This window comes from Melanaphis sacchari, unplaced genomic scaffold, assembly GCF_002803265.2.
Source record: "Melanaphis sacchari strain LSU unplaced genomic scaffold, SCAv2.0 Contig10_pilon_pilon, whole genome shotgun sequence".
In the NCBI taxonomy this organism is placed as follows: domain Eukaryota; kingdom Metazoa; phylum Arthropoda; class Insecta; order Hemiptera; family Aphididae; genus Melanaphis; species Melanaphis sacchari.
In genome coordinates, this window is record NW_020270420.1 from 3705547 (window position 1) to 3733467 (window position 27921).

The 27921-nt window shown below is 25.8% G+C and overlaps 1 protein-coding gene across 1 annotated transcript; it reads right to left on the reverse strand.

Annotated features, from left to right (window-relative positions):
* Window positions 1-812: 812 nt before the first annotated feature.
* Window positions 813-27571, reverse strand: LOC112603678 (dynein heavy chain 7, axonemal-like). Its single transcript, XM_025352367.1, has 48 exons — window positions 27518-27571; window positions 26239-26505; window positions 25353-25582; window positions 23941-23972; window positions 23612-23730; window positions 22615-22797; window positions 22132-22502; window positions 21523-22042; window positions 21242-21445; window positions 20178-20467; window positions 19992-20114; window positions 19781-19934; window positions 18585-19248; window positions 18404-18519; window positions 18066-18344; window positions 17774-18004; window positions 17426-17591; window positions 17216-17361; window positions 16886-17134; window positions 15399-15731; window positions 15137-15316; window positions 14927-15058; window positions 14418-14846; window positions 13899-14347; window positions 13683-13830; window positions 13228-13440; window positions 12860-13174; window positions 12675-12791; window positions 12470-12610; window positions 12253-12411; window positions 11895-12124; window positions 10859-11835; window positions 10566-10794; window positions 10329-10482; window positions 8987-9120; window positions 8722-8913; window positions 7899-8304; window positions 7389-7571; window positions 7096-7279; window positions 6865-7016; window positions 6639-6788; window positions 5527-5678; window positions 5076-5452; window positions 4810-5008; window positions 3155-3378; window positions 2864-3012; window positions 2341-2478; window positions 813-1215 (listed from the first exon to the last, which is right to left on the reverse strand). Exons 1-48 carry the CDS (start codon window positions 27569-27571, stop codon window positions 862-864), a joined length of 11598 nt encoding a protein of 3865 aa, XP_025208152.1. The 3' UTR covers window positions 813-861.
* Window positions 27572-27921: the final 350 nt, after the last annotated feature.

A 27921-nucleotide genomic window follows, 5' to 3' on the forward strand; every position in this document is an offset into this window, starting at 1 on the left:
CATGAAATTATAACTATTATGAGTATTATGGAAGCAATAAAAATAGTAGTAATAAGAGTTTGTTTTATATGTACCTAATGTTTTAATGACAATGGATCGATTGTTGGAAATAATCCTGTACAGTAGTCATATGGTAGCTAGTAGGGGAATCTTAATTTTCTTAATTTTAGTTTAATGACCAATTATTATTTCTAATTGTTATTGCTGTCATGCAAGTGTATTAAACTTTTTTATTTTTAAGTATATCTAAAATATTTTAAAAATGATGTCACGTTTGAAACAATTTGTATACAAATATGAATAATTATGCACATTTAGAAGATTCTACAATGCATATTTTTAAATTATAACAAAAAACAAACTCGATTTTGTTGAAAACTGGTTTTTTCCATTTAATATTTCCGTTTTCATGCTGTGTTTTTATTAGTATTTATAAATTATTAAGAAAATTATTGTGATATTTTACTTTTTGACTCCGCAATTACCAATTGAATGAATCATTTTTATTAAAAACCATTTATATCTTAAATAGATTGACCTCAAGTCTAGGAAAAGAGGAACGGAAACGCCACATATAAAGAAGCAACAATATATTCAAATGTATCAGAGATACCACAGCACTTCCACATTTTACGTAGTTATATACTTAAGTTAAATGAAATAATCAAACTATTGTCAATATTAAATTGTTAAAAAAATCATTTCGAATTCACGACTTGGAGAGACGGAAAGTAGGCACGCTAAATATTATAACACAGTGTTATCAAAATATTAGGTATTTAAATACTATATTTATATTGTAGTATAACTATTATTGTGTTTTTGTGAGACGTCATTCGTGATAGCGTGCAGTAAATTGGGTTATTCGGACAATTGACAGAGAAGAGCAACGCCTCTCATGGTCCAGTGGTCGGGTGATCCGTGGATGGGCATGGACATGGCGATCACGAAGTTGGTGGAATGTCCGGTGGTAGACAGTGTGCCTTTTCGCTCGGCTGTCTTGTACATCGGACACATGTATACTGCGATGGGTATTGCGACGGACTTCATTGCGGGTAGCAAGTGGATCAACGGCATGGCACAGAACAGCTGTTTTGGTTTCGATTCCTTCAACACACCCTTCCGGTCGCTCCACCGGGCCCCATCCAAGTATAAACCGTACACGTAAACGCCATCAACGGGCTCGACGTCCGTCGCCGTGGATTTCTTCAATATCTTCAACAGTTAAACAATATATTATTATTCGTTTTATGTGATATATTATTTATTTATAATGTCACAGGGTGGAGATGGATCCCTTGTTTAAGGGAGGAGGTTATGTGTGGATGTAATTTTCACTCCCGAGAGTCGAGAATTGGTTTTTTTTTTTACATATGAACATTTTTTTTCATTATTTCCTATTTTATTTTATTGGTTTTAAATTCGACAGTGTAATGTGCAATATAGGTACTATTATATTATTTAGGTATATTTTTATTATATTATATTTTGTAAGGATTATTATTAATATTTTTTTAAAATGATTAAACTATAAACTTCTTACTATTTAAGTTTTACTGAATGACAATCATCCAAACATCTTAAATATAGAAAACAAAAATACTTTTATGTAATGTAGGTACCTACTATGATAATTTTTTATTTTATAATTAAATTTAAATTTATAATTTTTTAACTGCTAAGTTTTTTATTTTATAAATTATATTTATTTGTTAAATGTATAAAACCAAAAAGTATTTAATCATATTATTCTGTAATACTACAAAAGTGTAGTTTTGTTTATTTATTTGTTTACTTTTTTTTTTTTTTAATGAATAATTAAGTTCAATGGGAAATAATTATTATTCTATGTATCTATATTGTATGCTATTTATAAAAATTAATTTATTTTGAAATCTTCTATGTGTAAAAGTTATGTTCAATATTAAATTATTAAATAATCCATTAAATTCAGTTAAAAAACAAAAACAAATAAATGATAACTGTATAAATTACTAGTTGAAATAAATTATTCCTAATATTTTATATTAAAAAGTTATTTTTTTAAATAGTTTTTTGTGCTTCCTGAAAATTTCACTTTTTTTATATAGAAGATTTGTTCCCATCAACGACGATAATATCTAACTTCTTTTCAGTCAATTGTTGTACATAACTTTTAATTGTCCTATGCAATCATGAAATAATATTTTATCCATAAATTTCAAAACCAGATTTTTCATATTTGATAGTTGATAAGAGTTTTTTTTAAATTTGCTTTATTTAGTTAGAAAAATAATGCATACGCCTCAACTAATATATAATATTATCTAAAATTTAATGTGGGTAAATAAGATGACATACTTTATAATCAAATGTCAATAAATCGATCGGTATCTTATACTTTCTGGCAAAATTCTGTTGCGTTCCGGTCAAAAAAGCTTGCGTGAAATAAAATCCTGACAACCAGAACAATTTTGGGGCATCATTATCATACCATTTCTAAATAATAAAATTAATAATATTATTATTACCAATTTTAATAAAAATAATTATTTGGTAATTTGGTATTTATAATTCGTATTTTAAATACTTAAGTATTATATTACCATATAAGTGCATAAGATTAATTTTTAGCTAGGTGCATATATATTCAAATTTTATGAAATATAAGTCATGTGGAAATATTTAAAATGTTAACTGATTACACCATAATATTTTAAATTTTTTAAACGTAGATGATTAAATTATTAGAAATAATTTTTTTAATTGATCGAGACTTTTCATTGTATGTTTTAATTTTATTATTTTACAAAATTGGTTGTTAAAATGATTTATTGATAAGAAATCAGATTTATACTACACAAAAATTAATAATCTTACTTGCAAAAAATGCCATTCTTTGTAAGAAATCTTTCACATAACTTCCCAATGGTTTTAAAGAAGGATAGGAATTTCTTGCCCAAGTTGATGGAATTTTTCCATTTATGATACTCTGACTCAATTCTTCCAGTTCATTAGATATTAGTATTAGACCTAATGGAGAAAAAAAAAGTTACACTTATTATAACTTATGAATAGATAATTAGAATATATTATAACGAAAAAATATTTAAATTTTTTCAATACCAAAAAGTTTGTTATTTTAAACTTTGATTTAATCAACATTACGACATACCTTTGATAGCTTTTTGAACATTAATTAAACTTGAACTTATTACGTTCAAAAGATTATTGAATCGTCCCATTTCTTGAACTAAAACCGTGTTCATAGACTGATTGTAGCTAGTAGGGTATTTTTCTAATGCTAGGACTGTATCGAAAGGAATCGGAAGTTTATTTAGAACATCTACAGCAAATATAATGATAAGTTCTTCTGATGATCCTTTTCCTTCCTTCGAACTTGCCATATTCTAGATTTTGTATGTTTTTTAAGAAATATATATATACACTATATTTATATTATTGTGTATAAATGTGATACTTGGCGATTAAAATATAGTATGCCAAATTTATGTCATTATCTTCATAACAATATATTGATTAAGAATAAAACTATAGAATATGAAAATAAAACTACAGATTTATTAATTTAAAAACCTAAAAAAAAATTATCATGATAAAAAATACTAAAAATAAGGTTATTTTTTTTATTTTAGAAAAAAAATTATTATTAAAATGTTATAAAAGTATATGAAATTTTCGAATGAAATTGTTGTCAATCATTCTATAAGATAACGAGTGCTTATTTTATTATGCAGATTTGAATATATGTTGTAATGAATTATTTACTTATCTATAAGTATGCATAATAAGATGAATAAGATAATAATTAATAACTTATGTACAATTCATTTTTTTTTTCAAATTGAAATATTTAATCTAATTACCAAGTATTTATAAACAATTCGTTATTATAAAGGTTTGAAAAATGTTTTTCTGTTTTTTTTTTTTTTTTTGCTGTGATCAATGTTTACGAATTATAAGATGTGCTCTATTGATGTTATCGCTATTCTAAATATGTTTTGTACGTGTAAAATGCACAATGTTGCATTTTGTTACTATGAAGAATTTCGTTATAACATATTAATATAATTATCTATTAAATGTTATTTTGGAGCCCTCGCCATATTTCCCATAATATACGAAATTTTCGTACATGGTCGAAATTTTGACATACCGATCGTAGCGACTACGCTACAATATGTTACGTTTGACCTTCAGAGGCATTACAATGGAGTTTTTAACCTCTCGCCGATCCCACGGGCCGGAGCCATGTATTACCGGTTGCAATAAGGTACAACATGTGCAAATTTAACTGACTGATCTATTCTTGGTGACCTCATGCGAATTTAGTAATCACGATAAATGATTGTTAAACCGTAATGATTCGCGTTATGCGCATAACAATTTCAAATGTCGTGATAAACCTAAACGGCATAGGTATTTAATGAATTACTAATGTAAACTAGATGGTCATAATTTATAACCAATCAAGGAAGCCCCAGTAGAATCAAAAGGGATAAACCGTGAAGCACGAAAACCACTATCAGCGACGACGATCGACGTTAGGCGCCTCCACGCGTCGTTGCAGGGATTCACCGAAAATAATAAATAATAAAGATCGCCGACAAAAACAATAATAACCGCCGCCGACGCCAACGGTCGACGCCAGGCGCCTTTGCATGACGTCAGACTTTCACATGGGAGATGATACTGCTGCACCTATAAATGCGCATACGGAGCGCAAAACCAGCGAGTACAAGCGATTAAACGAGGACTAATATGACCAACTCATCCGAACAAATTATCATTCACCCGGGACGTTAGAACTCGCCGGAAAAATGTATGTACGATGTACACACCTGAATACTGAGCACAGAAGTAAGTAGAATGTCACTCTCTTGTTGTTCTTTAATGAGATCTGCGTTCTCGTTCATACCGAATACGCTAGGCCGAGTAATTGAAGGTAGCTCTTGGATGTAATCAACGAACTGGTCGTATTTCTTCAGATTTGGGCAATAGTAAGTTCCTAATTACGTACAATAATGAATTTAGCGAGACACGTGAAACACGTCCATTATTTATCTTAAATTTACCAGATTTATCAAACCTATAATTTTTGTATTTGACAATTTCTTGCGTATAGAACTTGTTTAGAAACGTATTTAAACACCTACGGTCCCAGTCGTCGGTTACACGCCCACCGTAGTTGCATTCACCAGTCAAGTAACGCAAAGCTTCAAATTGAATTTTTGAATATTCATTCAGGAAGTTTTGTAATTGAACGACGCTAATTCTGAGGTCGGTTTCGTTAAATTCGTATGGCCGATTCCACCCGATCGGACCAAAATGACGACGTTCTTGTATAAGAGCATGGAAGAAGCATAGCCCGAAAAGCATCTTTTTGAAATTACTATCTTGTTTACAGCCTTCAAAGAATTCTTCGTTTACAATCGGATCACTTGTAAACGATCTATTCCAAAAGGTACGTACCTAAGTTATCAACTATGACGTTTCTAAAATAAATTTAATAAAATATATAAGCACCTGTAAAGATTGGCACGAAGTCCTTTTGGTGGTTCATTTGTGATTTTTATACTATTTTGTAAAACCGATACCGGAAAGTACTCCACGGGATATGACGTTAACCAAAGTCTAAATTCGGGGTGAATATGCTCACCAGTGAAGCTTTCGCATACCTGATATAATAAAATATGCTATAAATTTTCCAATCAAATATATTTTATCTTTTATTTTAATAAGCTGCTATTTTATTTGAAAAGTTATATAAGTTATAAATTATAATTAATACAAAGTGAAGAAGTTATAGGTTTTCGATGTTTACCTACGTAACCTAACGCATTTTTAGGTTTTTGATTTTAACTGATTTTAGGATTTTTAAAGTTGCGGACAGGTTTTCTATTTTAATTCTAATTTAACTATTCCATCCTACAACCTAAGACTTAACCATGTATTTTATAAATATTATGTAAGCCTTCAGGACGCTAAAAGTGGTAGTCGATTCACTGGTATAGCACAAAATGTAAATCTAACTTCTAGTAATTTGGTTCAATTTATTTTGGGTATTTTTCTATTTATTTGAACGTAATAATATATTGTTTATTAGATAAATGCATATTATATATAATATACATTCATATTAAATTCTATTGTATTTAGAATTTAATATATATATATGTATGTATGTATAATATAGATATTAAATGTTCAAATTATATCTATATTCATAACTCATACCTATTAATAAGTACATATTAAGTAAAATTTTTAACTAAAACAACGGTATTATGAAAATATGAAGAATTTTTTTTATTATATTGAATTTAAATTTAATAATATAGTTTATAGTTTATAGTTCTATTCATCATTTCCTTAGTTGATTTAAAACTAATTATAATAATAAAAAAAAAACAAATCGTAAATACTCATATTGTATACACTCAAACTTAACTCGATGATCGTTATAATGAATGAACTTTATATTAGAGTAGAGTAACTGGTACGTATGAATAGTGAATTATTATTTTTGTTAATTTAATTGTGCTTAAATGGTAACGAGTAATGTTTCTAATTATTTAATGAAAATAATTAATAGTCTTTTAGAATTCAATTAGGTAGGTATGATTAATAAAGTTTACCATTTCAAGTTGTGACATCCAACTTTTAGCTAAATGGCAATTTTGTAATAATACCCAGTTACCCATTCTTGTAGCTTCAGTGATAAGTCTTGAGGCTATTGGTCCTTGTCCTTGACCTAATGATAAAGCCGATAAACGGGTAGCAAATCCCTAAGTAAAAAGAACGAACACTTTAGTAAAATGTATCAATTTATAAATATATACTATTATATGTATAGAAAAATACTAGTTTCTCTGAAAATTTTAACAACATCGCTGTTGGATCTGCTCCAGGCGTCAAAACAAAAACTAACGGAGTCAAACAACTGGAGTCATTAAAAATTGTTGATAAATCAAATGGTAGAGGAACTGTGAATTTATGATCCAGTACTGATTCGTCTGTAATAAAATATGTATGTTATACCAGATAATTATAAAACCAATTAGTATCCACGGTTCACAATAATAATAATCTTACTAGTAATAAAATATTGAATAGCTGGTATAATTTTATCATATCGAAGTAAACGCAATATGAGACATTTCTGAAAATAGGTTAGATGTTTATCCCATGGATCAGGAAATGTTGCTAAATGTGGTTCCAATGAATCATAAATTTCTTTCCATTTATTCGTATTCGTTTCAAAATCCTCTTTTATATTCTTTAAATATAAAGTTAGTTTTTTTTTTTTAGTTTGACTTATTCAAAACATATACGTATATAGTGATATCATTATAATATGTTTAAAAAGGAAATTTATAAAATAGAACCTTAAATTTTGGAAGATTATCAAGTCTACACAATTCATCCCAGCTTTTATTTTGTAGCCAACTAATCTGATTTTTAAACGGATTATCTAGACTAATTCCACCTGTAAGGAAGAATATCCATTCATCTGTGTCAAATTCTTCAGACAAATTTATTGCCATAATCAATGATAGTAATAGTTTGTCCTAATGATATAAGTAAACGATTGTTAAAAATGTATGACTTGGTAGATCAAATATAAATTTATTTATTTTTTTTTAATCACAAAAAATATCTAAATGTTTATTATTTGTAAAATTATAATTTTAACAATATTGAATTATTATATTATATTTTTATCAAAACTTTTAAAGTATTTTATCAATTTTAAATTATAATTTTTCTCTAATTATCAAAATGTAAATGAAATTGTTAAAATTAACATACAATAGTTTAAAAATGACCATATAATATTTTATTTGATTTTATATCATTGGTCAAAATTCAGATATTAAATTGAACGTAAAAATTACTTTTTCAAATAAACTTCTGCATATGTTAACGTATAAAGAATATGTAAAATATTTAATTAATTCATATGTTCGATCTTCAATGTTTATACGCTTAGGACTATTTTTGATAGCTACAATGAATAAATTTATAAACCACGCTAGAGAATATTGATACATGGGATCAATATTTGCCAATGTATCTATGGTGAAAAATAATTTTGTTGAATGTATAGCAACAATACGGTATTGTTGCCTTGTTTTATCTATTATTCGTTCAGTGATTTCAGATTCTGCTTGTTTTTCTTTAATTTCGTTAGCCAAGACTTTTGAAGAACTTAATATATTTACAGCACTTTCGTTTTCCAAAATATTTCCTTCAGTAGAACTAAGGACTTGTAATATCTTATCTTCAATATCTTTTAAGGATCTAAAAAATATTTTATTTTTTAAAATTTATTAAATAATGTAAATTAGATCTTTAAAACTGAGTAAGGGAATAATATTGCTAGTTTTTTAATGAAAAATATAATTTATTTTTGGATTTTGAGATAGTGAAATAATTCAAAAAACTTCGTACATCAAACCTTTAAATCATACATTGCACTTACGCCATTTTCAATCTTGTTTAATTTTTGATAAGATTAAAAAAGTGAATGGACGTGGTGATGGTTATAAATTAATTATTTTTATAATAACTTAATTATTTCTGATCACTTTATAAATTATCCAAAACTATATTTAGTGAGAAATATTATATATTATACATGGATATCAAATATTTCTTTGAACAATTTGTTTTTGATTGATTAAAAAATTATTAATATATGAGAATATAATTATTTACTTGGCATTTTTAGCCCCTTGGATGATCAATTCATTCTTTACAGTTTCTAAATCAGGTCTATCTTTAGCCACTACTTCACCTAGTAATTGATCTTCGAGACCAATAGGTGTTATCATAAAATTCAATAATACCACTTTTACAGCTATTTCTGGTAAGTAATGTGGATTTTTAAGTTTAGTTGTTATATAAAGCCTTAAAAATCATATAATAATTAAACAATTTTATACATAAAAAAACACAAAATCATGAAAGTTAATATTTATACCTGAAATTGTGATTATATTCAATGACAGAATCGCCTAATGTTAGGCAGTAAGTTCCACCAGTTAAAAATATTTGTGTTAATAATACAGGGTCTAATATAGGATCTAATTCTTCATAAATGTTTTCTAATAAAACCTAAAATAAATAAGACATAAAATTATTATTTTTTTGATGTTACATATTATTTAGACTTGAATCAATTGTATAATGAAGTAACTGATTATTATTTTCTACAAATTCTAAAGAGGATAAGATATTGGGATGCGTAATGAATGCCAGAGATTGAGGATATTGTAATAGGTGGTGATATGAATGGATATTTATGAAGAAATAGGATTACATGAGAGGGTACACTGAAATTATGGCTTTAGAAAGAATAAAGGGATAAGGGAAAATCACTGGATTTTTGTATGGCTATTTGACGATTATTATAAAATAAATAAAATACATTCTATAGGTAGAAAGAAAAGCATCATGTGATTGGGTATAGTGTGGTTAGGACTTAGGAAGACAAAAAAGAAAAAAATGATGAATTTAAAATTTGTGAATGATATTTATATAATATGTATAATGTAAAGATTGAGTAGCAATGTGGTTACTAAGAATAAAAAAAATGCTTTGGGTATATCTGAAGAAACAGAATAAGTGAGTATAGATTTTAAAAATTTTTATAGTTATCCCTTTAACAGTTCTATAGTGATGAATACAATTACCAAAAGATGTAAAGTGATGTGCTAGTGTGTATTATATTTTTAGTAAATATTATGTTAGGGAGATAACTTGAAAAAAATGAATGAGAGATTGAGAAAAAGGACAGTGCATAAGAAATAGACAATTGTATATTATTTGGGAAGAAGCAATCAAAAAATTGATAGGCTAAAAATTTGTATTTATTCGAGTGATAATCTAACGCGTAAAATTAATAGGTTAATGTACTTAGGATTGATTATAAAAAATAATGATAATTTTGAGGATAACGTTAAAAATAAAATGATGCGTATATGGATCAACTGAAAAGAATGATCATGTATTTTGTTAGACAGGAGGTAACCGTTAAGATAAAAAGTAGATTTAAAAAAATTTATGTGGGAGTGACTCCAATTGTATACAAAATGCGGTTGATTAAATTGAGGTGGTTCGGTTTTTTTATGGGAAACCGAAAAGGGCAACTTAAAAACATTGAAAGTGGCTATGAAAATAAATGTTGAAGAAAAGAGAGGTAGGAGATGACTGAAAAACATATGAATTTACAGAAAATACACAAAGAAACGTAGGACAAGGGTGATCGACTTTATATAACTGAAAAAGAATAATGAAATGCAAAAAAGAAATATATTTTATACTGGTTGGCCACTGGTGATGGCACGCTCCAAAATAGTAATGTAGTTTGGTGAACTAAAACGTATTGTGTTCAAAGAGTTTTCCATTTCCATTGTCTTAATCCATTTATTTGCCTGTCCCTGTGGATCAATCATTAAAGCCGACCGTCTAGCATTCCTGAAAAAAAAAAAATAATTAGAATTTATAACATTCATAAATTTAGTTTCAATTTATTGTATACAATTATTTAGTTATCTTACATGACAATAATGCCATTATCTATAGAAAACAAATCCGTTGGCAATCCAGCCACATTCCAAGCTCTGATTATGACTGGCTGTCCAAGTATTGCACTTAATTGGAAATCTTTAGAACATATAATTTTATTTTCACTGATTTCTTTCACCCAATCTTTGATCTGCTGGCTTCTATATTCCATTGTAAATGGACCTAAGTATGCAATTATACCAGAACTTATTAACAAGTCACCTGTAACAAAACATATTTATTTATTTTAATACTAATTGAGCATTTTAAAATTATGTTAATATACCAGTAAGGTTTAAATATCTTTCTCCGAGACTTGTAGCCATTTGCCCCCATCGTTGTTTTTCCCCTCCTAATCCACCTATTAAATCTTCAGCTCGTATCATTTTTGTTTGTACTTCGTCGGCATTATCTTGTAACTTTGACATTTTTCGTTCATTTTCGTCGAGGCTGTCTTGCACAACTTTTAGTTTCATTTCAACTTCATTAAGCTGTGAACGTTTTTCTTTAAGTTCATCCATTGCATTATTATACATGGATTCCGACTCAGCTAGAGCAATTCTTTTTGGTCTTATCTCTTTAGCCACTTTGTCATAACTAGACATTGCTTTAATCCATTTGCATAAACCTTCTGCAGCATTTGAAGCTTTTTTAATTTTTTTTGGATCAAAATCTGGGTTTGCAATATATTTTTCATTGATTACTTTCATTACTGCGCTTGGAATATTATCTTTATCAAAATTAATGAGATGCTCTAAAAATTTCATGTCGTTAAGTAATTTTTTTGATGGCCCCCAATAGTCTTCCACCATTTTTCCAGTGGATGGATCAAGAATTTTGTCAGGTTTTATTTCTTTTATAGTACAAATACTTTCCATGACTAATTTAACCGCATTAGGAGGATTTTTCATAGATTTTACAAATGTAATATCACCAGGAGTTAATGTGTTTAGTGCAGCAAGAGCAGAATTCAATACAGGTTTTGCAGCTTCCATATGAGCTTCACATTCGTCCTTTATTTCTTGTGCTTCAGCTGCAGTTATTTGTGCCTTTTTTTCATCTATTTCAATGTTGTGTTTCACTTTTGATATTTCTATATTTTCTTTTTCTATTTTCTCCATAATTATTTTAACTTTTTTAGAAGCAGCTATAATTTCTGGTTCTAAATACTTCAATTCTTTTTGCAAAATTCCTATATCGTCAGATGCGTTTTGTAACTTTTCTAATCCAACTTCGTACCGACGTTTGGCAGCTATTATTTCTCTGTTATGAAAGAATACGTCACAAATTACTATAATATCGTTTTAAAACTATCAACTTACAGTCGTTTTTTACTTAAAATATCTTTAAAAGTGTTAATCATTTCCAAGTAAGAAGTTGGCGTTACGTAAGTTCTACGTTGTAATTTAGTATTAAACTTTATAGATAAATCTATAGTTGTTAAATGAAATTGTTGACACATTTTAATACTAACATCACGTTCATGGTCTGTTAATTCAACATCACTTAAAAATGTTTTTGCAACTGCAATTAAAGCATCCGATGGCCAAGTCTATAATAAAGTATATAATTTTAATGCAGCAATAATTTTTAATTATTTACGTATAAATAAAATATTTCTAATAATAAATAATACAGTTTTAATTTGTATGACCTTATACACTTATTTTTGTTATTCACCTGAAACCAGTCGATAGTACAACATTGTACAAGTGATGGAAATTGTCTTATTCTTGTTCGTAGGCCATTGCCAATTGGACTAAATGCCAATGATACGTGCAGTTGGTCTCTCACAGTTTGAATAAATAAATTAAATAAACCGGTTATACTGCCATCAGTCTAATTAAGTGTAAACTTTTTATCATAAATTTATTATTTAATTAAAATTATTAATTACTTGTAATGTTTTATCGCGTTGTTTATCTAGTTCACGCATTTTATCACATATTTCTATTTTTTCGTCCATTACAAATAGATTTGGTATTTCTCCGGAGTTTAATAAATTGTTTATGTCTTCAACCATTCCTTCATATTTTATCTAAACCATATTATTTTTTTTTATAAATATGTACTTATACATGTTATATTTTATTGTAAGTTACTTCCGAATCCGTAAACAAAAATATAACATTTTGATTAAATGTAAGAGTAGCTTGCTTAAATATGTGTTTTAAATCTTCATGCCATTCATTTACTCCATATGAGCGAGTCATTTTTATCTAAGAACAAAAGTGCAATAATATGATATTTTAATAAAGAAGAAGCCCTTCATTATTGTTTTTAATACCTGAAATAATTCATATTGTGAAATATGTGCAGCTAGTCTTGTTAAAGATTGGCGTCCTGATCCTCCTAAACCGATAAGTAAAGCGTGTCCTCGAGGTTGATTCATTATACGACAAATCCGAGATAGATGTTCGAGAGCGAATCTAAAAAGCACTAAATGCATAGGTTTTTTGCTTATTTGATTGAATTCATTTAGGAATTCTTCAACTGTTAATCGAAGATTGTCTAAATCACGGATTTCCTTGTAGTTTCTTTCTTGGGAATGTGGATCAGAGAAGTCACAGTAAATTAATTGACGCAATTCATTTTGAGTCACCTAATAAATAATAAAAAAATAAAATTTGTAAAGTTATTTCATTAATATTTTACTATTTTTTTTTCTGTCATAATAAGATGAATAAACATTTGATTTAAATCTTCGTTTAGAAATTCTTTGCAGACAAAACGTAAATTGTCGAAAAACCACGTACGGTCAGACTCATCTACTAAACGGTCATAGTATACTCTAAGGATCTCATGTACCCAAAGGCGTTTCATAGAAATTACATCAGTAATGGTATCAGGAACAGAGAACATAATACCCTAATAAAAAATAAATTTTATGAAATAGAAAATTAAAAAATAATTGTTATTTTTGTTTAAAATATAATTCTTCTTCATTGATTATACATTAATACATGTATATTTATAAATAATATAAATAAAGATGAAAATTTTATTTGTATTTATGTATTCAATAAATGTTGCGAAAGTTATATAAATACAATATTTTTATCATAATTATAAATTATATATTTTTTAATAATGTTATATATTATGTTTACTTGTACGACTTTAGAAAAATCTCTTAAATTGAATAAGTAATGTGATTTAGCTGGGGTAGGCATTAAATAGCCGATGCTCTTTTTATGCACTTCTAATGTTGAATTAATTAACTGATCAACAGATGAATAAAATTGTTTTCCAAAACCTCTGCACAAAATTTCCAAAATAGTTATAAAAACGATTAAAACGTATTTATTATTTTCAAATTACTAAACTTGTTGTCTAAATGCCAAAGTAAAATTTTGCTAAATATTGAAACCATTGTAATATCGTCGAATGAGTTTGTTACGATTATATTAAAATGACGACTAAATCTAGGTGTCACTGTATTTCCTGATGACGGAGGACCCATCGCACATAATATTAGAACGTCTTGAAGATGTATGGCTTCTAACTCTTTACGGTCATACCATGGAAATTTGTCCATGTATTGTCGCAATAGCTCGATAGGCGGTTGGGCTCCATAATACTCTTTTAGTGGCATGCTTAAATCGTCGATAAATATTATGCACTTAGTACCAATTGGAGGTCCAAACACACCACGTCTTCTCTTCACAAGTTTGCTCATAATTATGTCCTGTGTAATATTTGACGAAGTTTGTGCGGAAAAATTAATACATGACGAACTGTTGAATTCTTTGTCAATTTTCGTAAATATATAGTTCTGTAAAAGGAAAAGTATAAAATATTATTTTAAATATGATAATTTCCAGAATATAAGAACTATATCGTACCAAAGTGTAAGCTGATTTTCCTGTTCCAGTTTTACCTACCATCAATATCGGTTTATTATTTTCTAATAACATTGACATTAATGCATGATTTCTTATTGTATCTACTGTTGGAACTATAATTTCATTGAAAGGAATGTCTTGCGGTATCGGCGGTTCATCTTCTATATAATCAGTCCATAATTTCCATATTCCTTTTCCTTTTTTATTTAGAACATATCTATAGTCGAAAACTAAACCATGTTTGGGAATTGAATTCGTATATGGTTTATCTGGAGACGGACATAGTTCAAGTGGTATATTAAATGCATAAGCGACTTTTTTAGGAAATTTGTTTTCCAACAATGCTCGAAACAAGAGATTAAATTTTATTCGGCTATTTGTGTCTAGTGCAGCTCCCATTGACCATATACAAGAAAAAAAACATATACACTGTAGAAAAATAAAGTTAGATACAATAATATTGATAATATTAGTTTAGAAATAAAATATAATATTAAATTATTATGTACTTCGATTTGAGATCGCATATCAACCTGTGATATTGTTTTTAAATGCTCTTCGTCATAATATGGTTTCAAATATGTATCGCAAATGTTTGTTAGTGATCTAACCAAGTTCGAATCACTTGTAGGAAACACTTCCTACAGTAAAGAAAATTGAAATAACAAACATTTTTTTTTTTTTGTATCTATTGTTATATTATATAATATGTTATTTACGTTAATATTACAACGTCTTAACATGAACAATATTGATCGAGTGAAACGTAAGATATGTTTATGCAATGCCTCTTTGTGTTTCGAGGGTAGGTAAGGAGATAATTGATTTATCCACGAAGTCACTAAACATTCCCAGCCTAAGGAAACTGGTTCCATGTAAATCATGCCACACCTTGAAACCTTAAATGATAGAATATACGTAAATATTTTACATAAAAAAATATATTTAACATCATAATTTAATTCAGCATCATTCGATTACTGTGGCTGGCGATGCAACATCTAAGTCCATAGGTTCGAAGATCAAATTAGTTGTGTTAGCAAGTTGAATGATTTCTCCAGATATCAAACACAGTTTTTTGTTATCGTCTAATACTGTATTCATACTTTCAATCCAAATGGCGTCTACTGGACCATCAAAAATCAACCATTTTCTATTAAGATTAGTTGAAGATGCAAATTTTCTGAACCCAACAGCTAAAATTCCGTCCGACCATTCGTGTGATGTTTGATCAAACTGGCCATAAAGTTGACCCAATGTTATAGATTTTGGATTTATTACCATAATTTCAACTTTGTGTTCATTCATTAGTTTCTGAAATAAATAAATTATTTTTTACAATATATTGGTATAAAATAAATTCTTGTTTGATTAGAATTGTCAACGTGATAACATTTTAAATAAGTCAAATATTTTTGTCATTATACCTAGCTTAAAAAAATGTTTATAATTTATTTAATTTTTATAAAATGATAGTATTTATAAAAACAGTAATTCATCATCTATAGTTAATTAACGAATTACCTTTAAAATTATTTTTATTAATTTAATGTTTTTATTTCTTTTTTTTTTTTTTTATATAAAAATAAAAACTTTTTTAATGACGATATAATATAAATTTAGAATAATAAAATATAAAATTGAATTTCTAGAGAATATAGATAATATTTACAAAAATAAGTATCAATTTTATATATAATACGAAAATACTAAGTTGTATATAACTATATTACATTGTAATAATATATAGTATGGATTATAATTAAAATGCATAACAGAAAATTACATTTAAGTAATTTATTTAAGGGATCAGCAGATCAGTTATTGATTATTTATAAACATTTTAATAAAAGTGGGTTTAAACTTTTTTATTATACTGGAATAATTTAATTTGTGTATCTAATCGTACTATTTTCAAAAGTTTCACTAAATTTAATTATTTTGAGTTTTTATTTAATAATATGTATATTTTAATTTTCTACGAAGTAAACTTTTTTTTGAATATGATGCATTTAATTTCAATTAAACAAAAATTTTATTGCTTTTAAGAAATGAAGATTATGAAAATTAGTGATACACTAACATTTTATAAAGTCTTATTTTATGTTAGAATCCTTATTATTAGATATTTAAATATCTAAGAATTTTAATAGGTTAATGTTAACTATGCATAAAAACAAATGTTTACTGATTTTATCTATAATTGAATAAAATTTATGACTGTAAATTATGGAAAAATAATTAAATTATATAATATGTGAACCAAAACTTCAGATGTCGAATACTGAAATTTGTCTTTGCTTTTAGATTAATATACTTTCGATAATTGAGTAGTTCGTTCGAAGCGTAATTAGAAATGTATTGACTGGCATAAATGAGAGTGCTTTTGTACACAAATGTGTCAAATTAAAAAAAAACTAAGAGTTTAAGAGTACCTACCTATTAAGAATTAAGATGATTAAACTTACTTTAGTTTCAATAATTTTCAATGCACCACTTAATACTTTATAGGCTGATGTTTTACCACTAAACGGCAAACCCACAATCATGAATCCGTGTCTAACGATCATCATTTCATATATTTGTTGAATTTTTTCTAAAAAGAACGGAGTATTTTGTAGATTCATTATTTTACAGTAATCTTTTATAGCGGCGTTTAGAATTTGATAATCTGGCGTAGGTAATTCAATTCCAGGGAACAAATCTGATGTTAATCCCTATGTGTATGAGCGATCACTGATATTAATTATCATTAATTAGGTAAATAATTGTATAATACGTAGAAAAATGTATCCTACTTTAAACAACGGAATATCATGTTTAAGAAATTTTGGTAAATTAACGTCATTGATAGAACGCAACATGAGTATATTTTCATCTTCTTCAGGGTATTTTAGTTTTAGATTTCCGGCTGCCGTCAATACAGTTTTAACCGCTCTCATTCCTATATAGGATATATTTTATGTAATTATGAATTTAAGTTTTATAAGCATTGAATGTATTTTAACCGTAATCATAATGGTTTTGAGATGAAAGCTGTTCGGAACATAATTTATACGTTGCTACAATTTTTACTGATAATGCACGAGCTAAGTTAAATCCTTGGGAATACAAAACTATTTCAGATATTAAAGCATAATCGGGCACCATCATTGCTACTGAACGAAATAAAGCCTGAAAAAAAAAATCATATTTTATTTAAATGTATAATAACCATATTTGATAAATCAATAAAACACATTTAAAAAATAACAGCTACGTATATTAAGAAGAAATATTATTTCAAGATTAAGGTTAAATTTAATAATAATAACAAAAATCTTAATACTATTTTATGTTTTATACTTCTTAATTACTTTCAAATTATCTGGTAGCTCTGAACGCCCAGCGTAACCTGGGTTCATAGTTATAAATATAGCACAAGTATTATCCAATGTTAAATTTGAGCCTTCAAAAAATATTTTAATCAATCCAGCCTGTATACCTCGTTGAATAGTCAATATTTGCTGAGCAACTACTGATAAAACTTCTAAATCTATGCGATTAAATTCGTCAAAACACGCCCATGCACCACATGACAGTAAACCCTATTTTTTAACAATAAACATCTATTAGATCGATATCCAGAAGGTAATGTTTAAATTTAACTTTGAAAAATTTCCCAAGACCAATGTAGTCCATACTGTCTGAACAATTGAAAACAACGCATTGTTTAGCTATCGCTTTTGCCAAGTCTTTGGTAGTTTCTGTTTTTCCGGTTCCAGCTGGTCCTTCAGGCGCACCGCCCAAATTTAATTGTAGAGCGCAAAACAATGTTCGATAACAACGATCAGTGAGTGGAGTAATAACTAATCTAGCTGAATTACCTAAGTACTCATAACCATAACTTAATGATGCATTGATCATAGAGGTAAATAAATTCTCTTCCTGAAAATAAAAACATATTTTAAACCAATTTGTTTTTGTCAGCATATATTTTTATTTACAATCCAATAATATCGCAATTGGCTAATCCATCCAAAATCATTTGTTTTACGAATACTTTTGTTTGCTAAGTCATCAACAACATCTCTAGCATGAACGTCGATTACAATCAATGCTCCTGTTATAGTGTGTATAATTTATTTAAATTAAATAGGTAATAAGTTTTGCTTTAATAAAACTAACCTAACGTTAATCGTGTTTGAACTGATAATACACCTCGAACCAATGTAACGATTTTATCAATCTGTCTATTACATTTATTTAAATATACTGAAAGACCTTCAGGATGTTGTTTAATTGCTTGAGTCATCTCAGCAGTCCAATATGTACACGAAACAGCTAAGACTGCTTGTCCGGGCCATTGCATTACCCATTCATGTCTAACGGTATTTTGATAAGCCGACAAAGCATTTCCAATTACTTCACGTACGGTAATCTTCATTGATAGTTCTAAGTCTAATAGCCATTTCTCAACTTGACCTCTAGCTTTGGTCGTATTAATTGTTAATGATAAATTTACGATTTCTGCTTCACTAGATACCATCGATATGACTTCCAGTTTTTCAGTAAAAATAAGACTGGCTATTCCTTCAAAACATTTTTTTAAATGTGGTTGCACTCTTTTTGGGTCTTTGGTTTCTGATATGATTTCAAGAAGTTCATCATTCGATAAAAAAAACAATCTTGGAAAATATAGCCGTTTTGTTTCCAGATAATTATTTAAACCTTTTTGTACCAAATCTAAAAGCATATAACTTTTTTTTAAATTTAGTAAGATGTTTTCTATATTAACTGTTTGTAAAATATTCATTGTTTTATTAATATCTTTCATCAGATCTCTCCAAATCTAAAAAATAAAAATAAATTATAAATGTTTCAAATTATAACTATTTCGATTTTAATATATCATGAATCATGATAAAAAATGGAGCATCATTTCAAAGCAGCTCGTAAAATAGGCATTTTCAAAGATAAAAATTATTATTAAATATTAAAAAGTTTTAACAATTGATAATTTTGTTTTATTAACACAATTTAAAAAAGTACTTAAAATATATCAATAATTTTTTTAATTGAAAATTATTAAACTAAAAGTACTAAAAAAATCTTTAATAAATATAAATCCACAAAAAAAATGTAAATTTGAAAAACTTTCTTTTTTTTTTCATGAAAAATGTCTTAAAATATTAACATATTATTATTTGTTATACGAATAATACCGTATTAATAGCAACCAAATTAGTAAAATATAAAAATATAATATTTTTAGGATGTAAATGCACACTCGCATCTTAAAAAAAAATACATATTACATATTTTATATTTATATATATCCATTTTATTATTCTTAAGATTAAATAATTCTTATTATTTTTTACCTTATCAACTGCATTAAAATTTTGTGATTCATCAGGCATTTGTCTCTGTATATCTGGAGATGAAAAAATTGATTCCAAGTACATCCATGTAATTTGAACTTTGACCAGTAATTCTATTATTTCATTCAGTGAAACAATTTTAGCTTCCCATTCTCTAGAATAAAAATGTATTATATAATATTGTTCAAAAATGTAAACTAAAATGAAATACAATATTTTTTTCTCGAAGGGCTTAACAAATGGAGAAGATTTCATTGTAGTTGTTTTTAATATGTGATCATCGAGTAATAATTGTACATCATCAATGCCCGATAAAATATATGTTCCTGAATCTCTAAAACATAAAATTAAATTATCTTAGTTATATAAGCAAACTTTTAAATAATGTATATTATACTTGTAGTCTAATATGGTAAAGTTTAAATCTTTCCATTCATCCATCATAGTATTTAGTCTCTTTTCCAAATTATTCTCTTTAGAAGCTCCATCACTAATTATTTCAAATTGAGGTATAAATTTACCAAGATTGAGGTTTAAAACTTTTGTTAGAGTTAGATTTTGATCGGGGAACATTACAAAACCGACTATATTTGAAATTTCTTGCCAATGACGGCGTTTAAGACTTAAATTTCCTAATGTTAATACTTCTGGAATTCTTTTTTTAAATGTTTCGATTAACGATCGTACCTGTATACAATATATTATTATGTTTAACAATTTGTTAATATGCCTATTTGGCTTACTAGTATGTTAATTGTATACAAATTAGTTTGATGATGTTTTTATTTTTAATGGTCATAGTATTAAATTTAATAGTCGATTATAAAACAAATAATATTTATGTTGTTTTACAAACGATATGTTGGTTATATTTGAAATTTAGACAAGAAACTAAGGGAAAGTTAATATTTATGAGACTGAGTAGAGTACAGTTGTATATTTTTATGTTTATTACATATTATGATATATTTATCATTATGTTTTATACTTTAATTAAACAAAAAAATATAGTTAATATGTATATAATAAACTTTGACTTTCAAAAGTTTGAAAAAAAATATGTTGTAGATACTTTATTTAGAGATATTAGAATTAAAATTAAATTAAATAAAACTTTAAATACAGTTTTTGACTAATCCAAATAAAGTATTTTTGATTTAAAAATGTCTAAACTGTTTTAAACGAAATTAGACTTTGGTAAAAGTATTAACTGATCAAATTAGGAGGCTTTAATTTTTATAAAATTGGAATATTTTTAACTAGTATATATAAACCTAATGAATTTTTAATATAAAATAAAGTGTTACGGTTTTCCCTGATCAACTGTAAAAATTAAAACGAATTTTTCTTTTTACTATGTTTCTAGATTTTTGTCATGTACTTTACTGATATTTTTATAAATTTTATTTTATATCGTTAAAATAAGATAGACTAACAAATTCTGTGCGATACTATAATTACCGTAGTAGCAATAGCTAATGGAGCAGGGCTTTTCATGAACGTCCGTTCAAGTTTTGTTAAGTTACGATAGTAGTTGGTCACATTTTGATCGATCTGCTCTGGATCGTATGTACCAATAGTAGCTTTCATCCAGTTTTCATAATTTACGATAAACTCTGAACAATTATCATAAAGCAATTTGTATGGTGCTAAAGAATCTGCAATCTTCAATAAACACTCGTTGCTGTAATACGTTATTAGTACCTATTACAATAATTTCTGAGGAATGTAGGTATATTTACCAATTTTCGAAGTGGATATATACTTTCCTCCATTTGAAAGTATTTTTCTTGTTTGTTGAAATCATCAATTGTCTTCAGAGCTTCGGTTAATTTATTATCTAAGTTTTGAGATTTTTCCGCGTATATTTTTATATCATTTATGTCTCCTAATTGTCGAAAATCATCTATTTCAGATCTATAGATGTCCAGATCAATATTGAACTTTTTAATACGCTCCTGTAAAACTTCTTTAAATTCTTTTGTTTTATTTAAAACCATTACAGAACTCATAGAAATTGTATCGTTGACGTATTTGACCCAACGTAATGTACTAGTGTTTTGTTTCAACTCTTCCTTGGTAAATTCTATAAATTCCATCAAAAATATTTCACACGATAACAATTCAATAGTTTGTTTCATTAATATTGGTAAAATATTGTCTCTTGTGTCAGCAATAAAAGCGATTAGTTTTATTAGTTCATCGGTATTTTTTGGTGGTGTTAATATAACTTCAACAAAATACGAATATTGTTCATTCAATCTAAAATAATTAATGTAACGAACAATTTTAATATTATGATTATAGTTATAGTTATGATTATATTATATTTAACTTAAATTAAATTTTACTTTTTTCCAACAACTAAGTAAGCAGATTTCATATGAGTGATAATTTTATTCTTATATATATTTGCTTGTTTGTATAAAATATTGATTATTTCAGTAAAATCAATTTCAAATATTTCGATATCTACCATTGGAAATATTTCAATAAATATTTTCTTAGAAATTTCATGATATTTAATTATCGCATATTTATATTCTTCAAAATTATGGTTTTTGGATAAAAATATTTCCACTTCTTTTTCAGCTTTTCCGTCGACTAAATAAAGATATTTTACTACTTTTTCCTTTAAAACTTTCCTCTGTTCCCAACAACTATCCAAGTACGATTTTAGTTTTTTAACATTTTTACAAATGATGTCACAATCTAAATCAACCTAAGTTATCGAGAAATTAATCGACAATTTAGTGTTGACTGATAAGACACTAATGAACTAAAATTCAATTTTTTTGGTTATTTTGATGTAAAATAATATCAATTATACATACTTCTAAAAATGGAGCTGTATGATACTCTCCATACAATAAATGTTCAATACGTATTAAATTTGACGGCATTTCTTCTATTTTTTCACATATTGACATAATGAAATCATGTAAACGCCCATATGATGGCAAATACTTTAAAGAATTATTTCTATACACTAAACTTGTCTTTAAAACTGGATTTTTCTTTTTCAGCGCATTAGTTATGAAATAAAAAGTAGAATTATTTTAACAATACGAGACTGTATAAATCTTAAAGCTTAATATTTAACGTGCCAGTGAATAGGTACAAATTTGTATTTAATATAATATCTATACATTTTAAATTGTTGCAATAATAATAAAAGTTATCTATGTTTTGTAAGAATTTGAATTTATTATCAATGTTAAATAACCCTAGTTATTTTAATTATATATAAAAACCGCTGAAGCTGCATCAGTATAATTCAATGAGTGTAAAAATTAATAAATTTAGTTATAAAAATGTATATAAAATAAAATATGAGTTTTTGGTACTTCCACATTATTATTATTTAGTATCACATAATAATCTACTTTTTTCCATTGTTTTGAATTTATTAAAATAGGAATAAATAATTTTTCATTAATTAATAATTCAATATTTAGTTGACTTTTTATAAATTTTACTATTTATAAAATGTATATAAAATATTTAAAATAAACAGAAATCTTAAATTTATTAAAATAAATTTGAGTGTTAACCATTGAATGTTAATAACTTTAGTTTACTATAGATTTTTAATTGATAGAATAACATTTTGAATTAATAAAGAATGAAAAATAAAAAAAAATAAATAATTCTATTTACTTATTTCTTTTCTTCACTTATATATAAATAAATGTATAATAATCTTGAATTTTACATAAAAAATAATAATGCAATAGTTGTTAAACAATCAGTTAGAAGTACAGTTATTAAAATTTAATTATTTTAATAATAAAATATCGACAAATAGTTTTATGATTATATGTATATTACCGTATGGTCAGTCATGAATTCCGTATATTCTATAATAGTCTTTTGTATGAAATCTTTATAATGTATTTGCATGACGCAAGCAACAAAATTAAAAAACGTTGACTGATTTTTCTTGCTTTCTGCAATTGGTAATTTTGTAATGTATTTTTTCTAAAAAAAATTACTAATAAAATTTAACAATTAAAATGGTTAAGATAAAAACCTAACTTTTTGAAATAGTTGTTTTATACGATGAAACCATTCTTTTCTTATTGCATTATTGACAACTTTTAACTTTATTAATATGTAATTTATAAAATCTGTTATATTATAATGTATATGTTCTTCACTTAAATCATCAGCATGTAGGAAAGTCATATATCTGTAAAGAGGAAATTAAATGTTAAAAGCATTATTTATTAATACAGATCGTATAATAATATTTTAGTTTCTGATAATAATATGTTAGCCTAACGAATTTAAAAATGTTTTACTAAATGACTTTTTATTAATTATGTCAATTTATTGTAAAATACTATTAATATAATATTGCTTGATTTGCAATAAAAGAAAGTTATTGATTTCTTTATTTCAAAACTGATTAAATAATAAAATACAATTAAAATGTGTGTAACTGTATGAATACCTATATTATGAAAAGTAAGTTTATTTAAAACGCAATAATAGTAACAACAGCAAAAATATATGTGTATTATGAGACAATGATGTACTTTTTAATCATTTAAAAACGTAGTAAATAGTAGATATAATATATATATTTATATATTATGATCATAGCATATATATATATATATGTATATATATATACATATTCATGAAATACCTATGTAATCATTATAAGTACAGAAATAATAATAATAATGATTGTGTGGATATACATATGGTTCCATCTTTGAAATGGAAACAATTGAGGAATATAAGCTACCTGTTGTTTTTAAGAGCATACAATTTGAATTTTGATTGAGATATAATGCGTTGTTTATAAGTCGATTAAAATCAAATGCCTACTATTATAATTATTACAGGAAATCTATTATACTCGTACATTTAATATTATTTTTGTTATAAGCTCATTTAATCTTGTATAGTTATAATTTATTCATCACTATCGATGAAACTAAATTTTTCAATTTTTGTACCATACGAAAGCAGATCATTGTGGAAAATATCTTTACTTTTGTTTTTAATTAAAAAACGTCATTATATCGTTGTAATATTTGTTACATACTATATATATATATATAGTACACAATAAACATACCGATATGATTGACCAACATAAAATATATATACCAAACACATTCGAGTTATTATGATACGAATATACTAAAAATACATGGTTGTCAGTTCGACATAAACCATTAACACAAGCAAACTCAACAATACAATTATTAACAGCCATCTTCTATTCAGTAACGTATTGTTTTAAATATAATAATTATTGTTATAGATGTATAAACCAAACGTGTCTTTTATTGATTAATACTTCTAATATAGTGCTCTAATCCTAAGCTACGGAAAACTTATACATAAGAACTAGTAAACCTTCTCTAGATCACTAATATTGTAATAAGCGACCACGTTATATGTTATTACATTTATAGTATGGACAATTATTTAGTTTATTTATTTTAAGCTTTTTATTAATAGCTCTATGCAAATGTTCATATGAGAAAATATATTTATTACCATAAATTAGGTGGGTAGATGTTTATTAGAAATCTATTCAATATAAGCTCACTTAAAATCCTCATTCCACAATTTAATCATTTGCACAATTACTGGATTTAATTGCAGGATATTTTTTTCAAGATTTAACCTTGAATTATTAATCGATTCTTCCCATAAATTTGCAATTTTTCGTAATTCTTTTTTGATCGGTGTAGTCACTAATGAAAGGTCCTCATGATCTTCATATAGATCATTGAAGCCTATTTGTATTACTGACTGTTTTGATGTTATATTATGTTCCTATAAAGACATTTAATAATAACAAATAAATAATACTTTTGTACTGTACAAATCTCAATAAGATAATATAATAAATTAAAAATTTTTCCTATACTCGGAAAGTCAGTTGGAGTGTGAATTTAACATCTAAATAAATAATTAATTATAACTGATAAGATTGCATACAACTAAGTTATAGTAACTTAAAATTAAGTAGGTACACTAGCACCAGTAATGCATTATATCACACAAAAATTGTGTTGTAAAACCTAAATAATTATTTTATTTAAAATTAATTTTAGTAAGATTTATATAAATTAAGATATTAATTAAAATTAATAATTTTACTACAAAGATACAATTATTTTCAAAAATTTAATCAGTTATAAGTTGAATTCAATCTAGAGGTAATACTTTAATAAATTTATGTTTTTATTTATCATCAATTTATATTTAATAAACTACATATGAAAATCTGTTAAAAATAAATCTATGATACTTTGTACTTAAATGTATTCGACAAGGAAAATTGTCTAATTTTTCTTATTTGCTTGAAAATATTTCGATTATTATTAACATAAGTAATTATATCTATATATTTCTTAATTACAGTTTGACACACAATAATATAATATTAATATATTCTCAAAAGTATAACTATGAATATATTTACTTACTTTTATTACATTTTCTTTCAATGTCAATAAAAGTGGTAACAATTGGTATTTTGGTGGTAAACTAAACACAATTCTATTCAATGTACTTTGTTCGATCGGAGTGTAACTATTCGAATTGATTTGAACACCAAACTTAATAAAGTAATAATACCTGAGTAATGGTTTTTTGAATTTATCTTTTGGAATTATGGGCAATAATTTCTCGGCGTAGTTTAAAATCATTTTTGCACGGAATTGTTCTCGTTTAATACGTTCAGTAGTCGCCGTCTAAATTTATCAATAATTGTAAACATAATTTTTTTAACGCATATCGTTAAATAATAACTGTTATATTGCAATAAATTAATGTATGAATATAACAAGTTAAGTTATTACGTTTCCCAAATATATTTAAAAATATTATTTATAAAAAACTAACAAACTTGTATTGTAGTAATTATTTGACCTATTTAATTTTTGTTTTCAGTAAAAGTTTTAACAATAATTATAATTCTAATACATTAGAATTTAAAAAAAAATATTAGTCACATATAACATAAGTATTACCAAAAATTGTAGTAAACGTGTTGTAAATATATTTAAGTATACTTTTCGAGTATAAATATTAACCAATTTTTTTAAATCTACTAAGAAGAATATCAGAATCTAAATTTGTAACATTGTTATTAAATCTTTAGTAATGCATTTTTTTTTATTGATTATCTGTAATTTTTGATCAATAAATATTTAGCGAATAGGAATCAAATTATTTTTAAACAAAATAAATCCTATCTATATGTCATATAAACATAAATTCTAAACTTAACATTTATCAGGAGCACTTATCGATAGTTTTATTTTCAAAATACAGAGCACTAATTTTACTTTAAATTTTAAAAAGTAAATCATGAATATTGAATTATACATTTATTTTGCTTATTGATTTTTAAACTATTTTTGATTTCTATAAACATTTATCAGCACTTAAATTTGTTATTAAATTATTTGAGTACCTAAACATATAATAAATATATTTTTTTTTGTAAGTCTCGTAAGAGTCATAGACACTAGGCTTCTGGGCGTATAAGTCAGTATGAAAAGTATTTAATTACCAAAGTTTTTATATAATTCTACGTCGTCATATTATGTAAATTCATTGACAGTAGAAAAAACTTCATTAAAGTCACGAATGTATTTAACGATTTTAAGTAGGTCATAATTGTAACTTATTAATAAATGATAATTAAAATTATTTTTTTATATTTTTTATATTATGTTAAAATTTAAATGTAAATATTACTTTTTTGGCATTTTTTTGAGTATTACGAAAACATTGTTTCTTGGCATTATACATAATGGTAAGTTAATGATTTAGATAAATTTTCTTTAATTATTGATATCTTTCTACCTATAAATCTGAATAAATAATAAGTATTATGCATTTAATTTATAAATATATATTAATATATTAATTATCAATATATGTTTATCAAATAAATATTTACAAGGTATTCAACATAATTAATGAGGTTTGAAATAATCAAAAGTAAACTTTATGATAATAATAAGTGACCAATTTAAAATATAAAAATTATTATTGAATCCTCTATATAATTTTATGATATAAATGTAAATAATCGAAAATAACTGACCTGGTGGAACAGTAAAGAAAAATAATTTTTATTATAAAAGATAACAAAAACT